A 9,655-nucleotide genomic window follows, 5' to 3' on the forward strand; every position below is an offset into this window, starting at 1 on the left:
TCTTGAAACGGTACATCTAATCTGAATTTAATTAGGACCATAACAAGTTCTTGAAAAGGACTCAGTGATTGAGAACGACGAGAAACAGATGGTGACACGAGTTCAAACACAAAGTTCAGAATTTCGTATGAGGGGAGACCAGTGTAAAACAGTACTTTATCGTCGCTATTCCTGAAAAACTCTTCGTCAAATTGAACGACTTTCTTATTTGACGTAAATAAATAATCAAAGTCCTCTGTCTGTGAGCTTGCATCATAAAGATTACGCCGTAAAACGTCAGTCTGAGTACACATTTCGCCAAAGCTTTTGACTTCGGTCTGACAACTTTTCTTATTTTCAGCGATGCTTTGATCGGCGAACGACAAATCCATTTCCTCTGTTTCCTGAGTTTCTTCTGTTGATAAATCCTGATCACCGCTTAAAGGCATAAAGGATATATTGCACGCTTGAGTTCCTTCATCATTCAAGCGGAGTTTCTTCTCCTCGATTTCTGCTTTTATGTCGTTCAACTTCTTCTTCCGTCTAGCTTTAGCTCGCTCCGCCCGATCCTGATCCGCTTTACTGCTATCTTTCTTTCTTCTTTTTGAATGTCCCAGATTTAGCGTTGGCACCCAATCAACATTGAACTTATCAAAGTCTTTCGCTGGCTGACCTGAGACGAAATGACGGCTACAAACACGGTCATTTTTTAGGATTTGCTCCGTCAAGTCATCTCTGCTTATAGCGGCTATCCACTGCGTTCGACGCTCTAATGAAAGCTCCTCGGCTTCCTCACCATGATTAATATTAATTGAAGGCACTCTAAAGAAGGAAACATCTTTATCTCGCCCGCTTCTTGCATGGCAATCTACGAATAAGCACAGAACCATCACGACCTTATTACTTCATACAGTGTTTGTTTGTACACCAACATGGCGGATAGCAACGGTTGTCAGGGCATTGGTCACGTGAATGAAAACCGAGAATTTCCATGTTTTTTACAGCTACATTGTATGTAGAGGCTAATTGTAGCCTATTTACACCCTATGTTATCACTATGTAAGTGTTGTATGTAACTATGTACACACTATATGTATGTGTTGTGAATTTTCTGTTTTGAATCTATGTAGAAACTATGCTGAAACTATTTTTATTTTTGGACACAAAAAACCCAGTAACATAGCCTTTACATATGCTATGTAAAGGTTCCATTTGACTAGCTAAAACACAGCATTTCCTTTCAAAATATATAGATGAGGCATATGTATAACATAGGCTTTGAATAAGGTCTCTATATCAAATATATGTGTATCATAACATACCATTTACATATGGTTGTTACATAAGATTTACATACATCACATATAGTGTCTGGTTCTACAAGGGTAACGTACCATTTGCACTGCCAATATCAAGGACGAGGTCCCCCTCTTTTAAAAATGTCTCAATCAGAGACTCGTAGAGTTCTCGTGGCTGACATGAACCATCTCTGATGACCTGGATAACATTGGTGGGTAGGTCTTGACACGTGTCTTTCAGTCAACTTATTGCAGGAAACGGCCCAGTGACACACAAGAAAGCACTCCACCACCTCTGTTATCAGCATACCAAGACTGCAAGAGTTATTTTACCTGGCTAAATCAGTAAAGGAGCAAGACAATTACAAGTACTGTTGGGCCAAAGACACAGCGATTTATTTGAGAAAGTCTGACAACTCAAGAGCTATCAAGCTGAGATCATTCCAAGACATCGAAGCGTTGCAGCACCCAAGAGACGATGTAGCATCTAGTAACGTCAATACCACTCGATGAAAATAATCCATGATAAACATCAAGATAAAGTATTCAATGTTTACACTGTTTCACTGTTTATCATTATTCCTTAGCATTTCTATCAAAACTGATCTAATAATCAAATGACCACAAATAGTCTTAACAAACGCAAAACTTCACTTGCTAAAAGTCTGTTGAAGGAATTTCCTTATTTTAATTTTACTGGTAGTCTTGTTATGTTACATGGTCAATTAAATAATAGTGTCCAGGCGTCTAAACCAACTCGTAATCACTTTCATAAGTTAAATAGTTTGTACGATCTAAGCCTGTTTAACCTTGACTCAATTTAAGGTGACAAAATCAATCCACTTGAATTTCATTTTGACATACTTGGAATTTCTCAAACCAAAATTACCAATTCAAATGTAGATATCTCTACATCATTAATTCCAGGGTATAACTTTGAATTTGTCCCAACAACTTTGGCATCGGGAGGTGTTGCTTTATTTATTGATCAAAAACACAACTATGGAGTTCTTGAAAAAACGTCTAATATGGCATTTCAAGCTTTATGGATAGACATTTCTCACGTAAAGAAAAAGAATGTAATTTGCGGTATCATTTACAGACAACATAACTATCCCGAAGGCTTCCAGCAGTACTTTGATGAATCTTTAGAAAAATCTACGGCTTTAGAGAAAGAGATTTGCATCCTCTCTGACTTCAACACAGACCTATTGAAGGCACAAAGCTCGGATTTCTTAAGATCTCTTCAAAGTTATCTCTTTCCCACACTTGTTAAACTGACACGAGTAAGAAGTACATCAGCAACGATGATTGATAATATATTTGTCCAGAAAAGGTGGTAGTTAGTTGGAACATCATTTCTGATATAAGTGACCACTTTTCACAATCAAACAAAAGGCGAAAGTAGAAAAGTGCGAGATTTTTCAAAATTTTCCTCAGACTCTTTCACAGCTGACATATCTCAAGTTGATTGGAATGAAATTCTCGAGAGAGACAATGTTGATGTTGATAAAACATTCTCATTCTTTTATAACAAATTTAACAAACACTGCAGGTAACAGACAACTTTTTTGAAAGACATGTTTCGGCATACTTATGCCATCATCAGTTTAATGAGTTCCTAAGTGTGAACAGTTATAAAGTCTACGGGTAGATGAAAAAATTATTACAACATGACGTAATACAAAAGCGGGTACTAATTACAGCGTGACACCAAACATCAAGGTGTAAACTGAAACGTGAGAAAAGTGTTGTAATGCTGCAATTGTTTGTTAAGTTCAGGTTTGATCTTATTTATATAAAAAGCTTCTTTGAGTTTTAAATCAAGTGAGTTGCTGGCAGAATCCAGAATACTAAAGCACGGATTACCATGGATTTTAGAGCAACAGGAGTATGATCTTTAACACTAAACATGTTTTTAATTTTAAATGAAGTGAAAACTAATTTGATAGTTAGGTCAGCCATGATTCCAAAATAGCAAAACTTAAAATCCGACAACTTACTAAGCGCTTTTGCAAATCTGACCTAACTATCAATTGTTCTGTAACCACCCGTATCACATTTTCTCAAAGGGTATCACCCAATATTTCTCAATTGAGAATATGGATAGTACCCACGTAAAATGATCGTCTGGGCCTTCTGATGGCATACCGCTGCACGAAGGCCGCTGTTTGCTTTGGTGGCCATTTTCCGGCAAACCCCTTTGTTAAATTTCGTGAATCATGAAGAAGGTCAAGCCAGTTTCTTTGAAAACAATTGTCCTTGGAAGAACTGGGAAGACTGTTATGCATAACCCGTTAGCGGTCAGCTCAAACGCTGCTGGTTCTCAGCTGAACCAAGGAACCTCTTCTCGCATCACTGAAGCCGTCGACGTCGACAACCACGATGTTCCTGTGTTTTCTCCTGATGAGGCTCAACATTCTACAGCTCAGAGAAGAAACTACAATTCTGTGGTTAATTGGCAAAAAATGCGTGATAAACTGTTCATGGCAGCAGTGGAGGAAGAAAGTCTACCGGAGAAAGCTGTTTCTGTCGTCTGCAAACAACATGAGTCGACTGTGAGATGTCGGGAATGCTGCCCTAGACAGTTTTTTTGTTCGACTTGCGCTCACGATCTGCACGCGGAGAGGAACCAATTCCACGTTCTAGAGCAATGGAAGGTATTTAGCAATCGCCACGTATATACTTTACTTTACATGTATTAGAAATGTAAATGTATGGAAATACAGCCTCTATAAGCTGATTTTTTTGGGGAAAGGTGCGATCATTTTAGAAAGACAGACACAAATCTGTTTTCAACTGCTCTGTTTTAACTTCATCAAAGGGTAATAGATTCATTCCACTGTTCTCTAATCATGGTGCAATCGAATCCGGCCACTCTTGTTCCTCAAGGGTCCTCAAACTGTTCAAACTGATAGACGCCTTGGGTGAGTTAAAAACAAAATCATAGTATGCATAGTGTGAACTTTCGAATGAACGTACATGTAGAAAACTCATCGTTTTATTGCAATAAAACGATGAGTAAACCTTGAAGTTCTGAACTGATTTATGACTAATCATTGCTCCTCTAAGAGTTGAGTGTTTTTTGTAAACCCGTTCACTTCACGTACAATGTATATATACAAATGTTGATATATGTTATTGTTTTGGTTTTTGGAGTTAATTACTTGTTCAGAACCATTGATCGCTACTGATTCATGCTTATGTATGTACACTGTATATTATATCAAATTTACATTATATAATTAATAAACTGTTATCCTTTATCGATCATCCTATTGGAAACCTGTTCATTTTGCTTTTAGAAAACCCAGCGACACTGTAGGTGTTATTTATATATCCTTAGTAGAACTTAATTTGGATTTATTTTGAATTCATTGTTCCTGGTTTGTAGGTAACCAACACCCGTTTGAAGTCCCAGTCTGTGACTGTGAAAGCCCTACTGTCACTTTAGTGCGTTGTCAGTTCTGGCCAGGTTCACCTGAGAGACCGTCTGTTGGGTTCCATTTTAAATTAATGGACCTTGCTGAAAAATTATTCCTTCACAGTCAGGTGTCTGTGAAGGAGTTTTCAGAATTTATTTTGGAAATGACACCACCTTTGCAGCCTAATTTTGTGAGTAGTTTTAATACAGGGTTGTACATGTACTGGTGTTTATTGATACTGGTAGATTTTCCAGTGAAGATGAATATATATTTTGTTATACAGAATTTTTCATTTACATTTTGGAGGGTTAAGTGGTAGCATATCCAAGCTGTTGGAGCACTGGCCTTCAATCTGAGCATCCAGATCACTGTTTTGAGTTGTTTCACTGTAGACCAGAGCATTTACTAACCCAAATCCTCAAGACAAAAATATATTTTAATGTGTAGATACACAAGCTGTACACTGTAAAAAAACTTGAGGACACGATCATGTTCAACAGGTTACAATGAGTTTTAGTTTTAGCATTAATTTAAGGTACAGTATATGTAAGACACTGCAAATACCAAGACCACCAAGCCATGTTAATGATCTTACTACACCTGTTGTGGCTTGTTTACTGTACAGTAAAAACAAAACCTTTGCTAGCAGACAAGGTAAGCTGGCTAGGCTGATCATGAATGGCTGTATCCTTTCAGTCTCATGTTAAATAAAGGTTATTTCTTTGCAGATTCCTTCATTGTATGCCATATTAAATTCTGGTTGCTTTGAAGAGTACAGGTTAGTGAAATGTTATAAGAGGCAAGCTGCTTTATATTGTAATACTATACGTATTTGTAAACTGAAAAAAAAATTACATGTACCACTGATTGCATAAATAGCGGCCAAAAATGTATTTTTTTGTTTATGTGCTAATTAGACTCGCTAGCCTCTCTCTCGAACAACATTTCTATTGTATTTTGTCCATGCAAACGAGGCTAGTGAGTCTAATTAGCACATAAACAAAAGAATATGTTTTTGGCGGCCATTTATGCAATTGGTCTATTGGCTTTTTCAAACTTTGGACACAGACTTAACCTTTATCATGTCCACTGTCGGTTTTCATGTGGAGTAATTCATTGTTCTTGGTTAAGAAAAAAGTGCAGTACTGTGTATAAGGTTACTTTCTTTAAAATTGTGTTCACTGTAACAATGATATTTAATAGTGCCATAAATCAGCAAAGGAAAAGGAATTGATGTTATCTTTTGCCATGTTAGATATTTCAAATACAAGCTAAGGTACCTGAACTCCTTTGTGCCAGAACTTTACAATGGTGCTGAATGCCCCTTGTGTCCCAAGGTCCAAATTACTGCTAGTTTTGATACCTTTGCGCTTATTGCCCGACAGATAAAAAAGCGTAATTTGAGGTAAGAATCGTCAAACAAGTTTGCTTTCCGTGGAGAGATCAATATTGTACACTAAAAATATTTGGGTTTAGGTGCACTTTAAGGTTACATGCAAATATTTATGGTTTGCTGTTTTCTTGTAACTTTGAACACTTTAATACTTATTTGTCTTCGTACTTATTTGTCTTCGTACTTATTTGTACAATACAGAATACAAATAATTTGTAAACAGTTTTCAACACAATCTCATGTTTAAGAAGATTTAAATGTTCATATAATAATTGGGATGTTTAACATATTTATTATATTTTTAAAATACAGAATACAAATTGTAGACAGTTTTCAACAAGATTAAGGCCTGGATTAAACGTTGCATTTTACATGCGCCGAATCAAATTGCCAAGTTAAATGCATGTAAAATTCGACATCTAAGTCAATTAAATGCGGCATATTTCAATTCGATGCGAGTGAGTCGAATATTCGACTGATCCAGTCGAATATTTGACTGAAGTTCGGTAGTTGATTTAAATGCCACATTTTACAAGTGCCGAATCCATTGGAATTATATAAATAATTTATGTTTGCTCGAATGGGAATTTAAAACATGTCGCTCGCGCTCAGCTATTTTATTCGGCAAAACAATGCGACGTTTAAATCAAATCAGCCGAACGTGTTATTTGAGTCAACTAAAATTGGTATTTAATTCGGTGCATGTAAAGTGCGACGTTTAAACCAGGCCTTAAATTTATATAGAATTATTAAGATGTTTCTCTTATTTATTATATTTATACAACACAGAATACAAATAATTATTGTAAACAGTTTTCAGCACAAACTCATGTTCAAGATTTAAATGTTTATGGTTCCCTGTTTACTTGTAACTTTGAACAAAGGAATAAAAAGTGCTGTGTTATGAAAATATAACTGTCTATCACATGGTAATCAGACAGGGTTCGTACGGGTCCTGGAAAACCTGGAAAGTCCTGGAATTTTATTATGGCATTTTCCAGGACTGGAAATTCCTGGAAAAAGGCCACTGGTCCTGGAAAGTTCTGGAAATCTTTTAAACTCAGCAAAAAATGTGAAGTGTAGGGAAGACGGTAAGGTGAATAAATATTGAGATCTTGGGGGTGTAACGGTTAATGTGAATTTTTGAGCCCTTGAAAAATCAATTTGACTCCTAGAAAAGTCCTGGAAATTTGTTTGTGAAAAAGGGTACGAACCCTAATCAGACTACAGTACCTATTTAAGTATGTAGTGGGAATCCACTGGCATTCCAGACTCCAAAATTAAATTCCATTGTAAATTTTCCTTGCTTGTACTTATAGATCAGTACAAAGTTCTTCTCCATGTTTACAATCAACTTTGCCTTGCCACTTCTACTTCCCTTAAGAGTATGAGTAAAATATTTCTGCACTCTTACTTCCCTGTACCCAGTAAGAATGGAAAACAACATAACAACACTCTTTCTTGATGTCAGTGAGATCACTGCGCCTTTTCCATTCCCTGCGATATAGCAATTTGGTTCCTTGAACTGATCCAAACCACTGGATTTGATAGCAGACTGGAGAGCTATGAACACATCAACAGGAATGTCTCTCTTACACTCTCCAAAATAAGGATTTCTAATTTTCGCTCGTCCACCAATTTTCCGATAAAGCATTTCCAACCACAATCGGCTTTCACTGCAGAGAATTGATCCACAATTTATCGTTGTTTCAAGGACCCTTTTCATTGCATTACCATAAGGTGTTGAACATAGGGTAAAGCATGCCAAACCGAATCGAAGTGTAGATATTTTGAAAGTGTGTTCATCAAATTCTGGTTGTATTTCGGCAGCAAATTCAGCCAGTTCCTCTAATTTCTGCTTCATTACTTCTTCAAAGCCATCCGATTCTTCGTATTCCCCGTCTTCGTCCAAATTATCGTCAGTTGTGTCTTCAAATACAAGCTTAAGAGCCTCTTCCACAGTAAAATACTTAGCCGCCATTTTGTATTTTCAAAACTCACGCGACAATTTTTTCACTTCTCCGCTGACCGCAACTTTGAATCTCGTGGCACTATTGACATCCTCGTTTGCCCGACGTGAAGTGGGTTTGAAATTTATTTTAGGCAATTATTTTATGTTCCTAGGGTATCGTACTCTGTTTACGAGCTTAAGAAATTGAGGGACTCTGTCATAGTAGATTCACTGAAGGTCATTCTTATGTATGACATTGCATGCATATTGTCAAGTCACTTAAAGGTAAGTACTAGAGAGATGCCAAATTCCAATATTTTTTTTGTCATGCATCATTACATCCCCTCACCCTTATCCACTTCTTCACTGACACTTCCCATTTTCACCATTCTGAGTGCATGAAAATTGGACCTCAGTCTAGTGTGTCTGAATGTTTGCTGTGTGCAGGTATTCCCCTACCATTTTAAAGCATATCATTTGTGTCATGTTGGTTCATGTATATCTTGAGTCCTTTTTTTTTAGAATAGTGGCCAAGAGGAGTTGTTATCTGATGTGAGCCTTGCCATACCAATCTTCCATTGTTATGGACACAAAGCCTCTTGTCAGGTGACTGCAAATTTAGATGTTTTGGGAAATGACTAATGTTGTTGTTTAGTTTTATTTTGTGATTAACACGATTAAGAAATATCTTCTAACTTTGATCAGGCTTGAGTCTTGTAGTCAAGTTGTATCTGTTGTATTTCTTGTATTTTTTATTTGTACATGTGTAAATAACTACCATGTGTGAAAGTGGAAACAAATACATGTAATAATAATTCCATAAAACATGTGCACATTTTACTTGAATAATACTCAGTGGCCACCACATATTTGTTTATTTTTGATACATTAGTTTTATTGTTAACTGCAGGTCCAGTTTATTCCAAGGCGAACACCCAATGTTGGATTGACAGATGGTGAAGGTGTTGAAAGATTTTGGTCTTACCTGAGGCAATTCTCTACCATAACCAAAGAAATGTCTGTTGATAAAAGAGTTAACGTCCTCACTGATGCTTCATTGCATTATGGTGAACACTGTGGTATGAATAAACATATTCCTTCTAAACATTCTTCCCCTCTTTGTGATGGGTATTTTTTTTTCTCGTTAGTTTTAAAGTTTAGTGTGGCATTTGCAGTTGTTTTTGTAATGCCCATTTCTACTGTTCATTTTATAAAATCATAATTCTTGCAGTTCCAACCAGGAAAGCAAAACTTCAAAAGGCATCAACTTTGATGTCTACACTTGTTGAAGAAATTAGCAAACTTGTTGTTGCATTGCCAAGTAATTTATTACCGTAAAGACTCGCAGATAAGCCGCACCTTTTTTCCAAAAATTTGCGATCAAAATCGTAGGTGCGGCTTATCTGGGAGACCATTTAGGAAAGGTGCTGTGAATTTCGGTGTCCATTCTTCCATCGTCCGATATTATGCCTGGTTACACAGCTTCGCACAGTGCATGCAAGAAAACAACAAATTTACGCGCAAAATTCTATGGAAAAACTACCTTGAATGGAGAAATACCTGTGAACAAATACCAGAATAATATCAATCATATGTCATAAGTGGTGGA

The 9,655-nt window shown here is 36.6% G+C and overlaps 1 protein-coding gene and 1 pseudogene across 1 annotated transcript; one reads left to right on the forward strand and one right to left on the reverse strand.

The window, feature by feature from the left end:
* LOC137989011 (uncharacterized) overlaps nt 1-869 on the reverse strand; it is a 2,556-nt pseudogene extending 1,687 nt beyond the window's left edge.
* A 2,596-nt stretch (nt 870-3,465) lies between these two features.
* On the forward strand, nt 3,466-9,384 carry LOC137989012 (uncharacterized). The gene is made up of 8 exons (XM_068834933.1): nt 3,466-3,937; nt 4,671-4,892; nt 5,431-5,480; nt 5,958-6,107; nt 8,199-8,331; nt 8,569-8,652; nt 8,957-9,125; nt 9,278-9,384. The coding sequence occupies exons 1-8, from the start codon at nt 3,500-3,502 to the stop codon at nt 9,382-9,384; spliced, it is 1,353 nt and encodes a 450-aa protein (XP_068691034.1). The 5' UTR covers nt 3,466-3,499.
* The last annotated feature ends 271 nt before the right edge of the window (nt 9,385-9,655 follow it).

Source organism: Montipora foliosa, unplaced genomic scaffold, assembly GCF_036669935.1.
Source record: "Montipora foliosa isolate CH-2021 unplaced genomic scaffold, ASM3666993v2 scaffold_437, whole genome shotgun sequence".
Classification (NCBI taxonomy): domain Eukaryota; kingdom Metazoa; phylum Cnidaria; class Anthozoa; order Scleractinia; family Acroporidae; genus Montipora; species Montipora foliosa.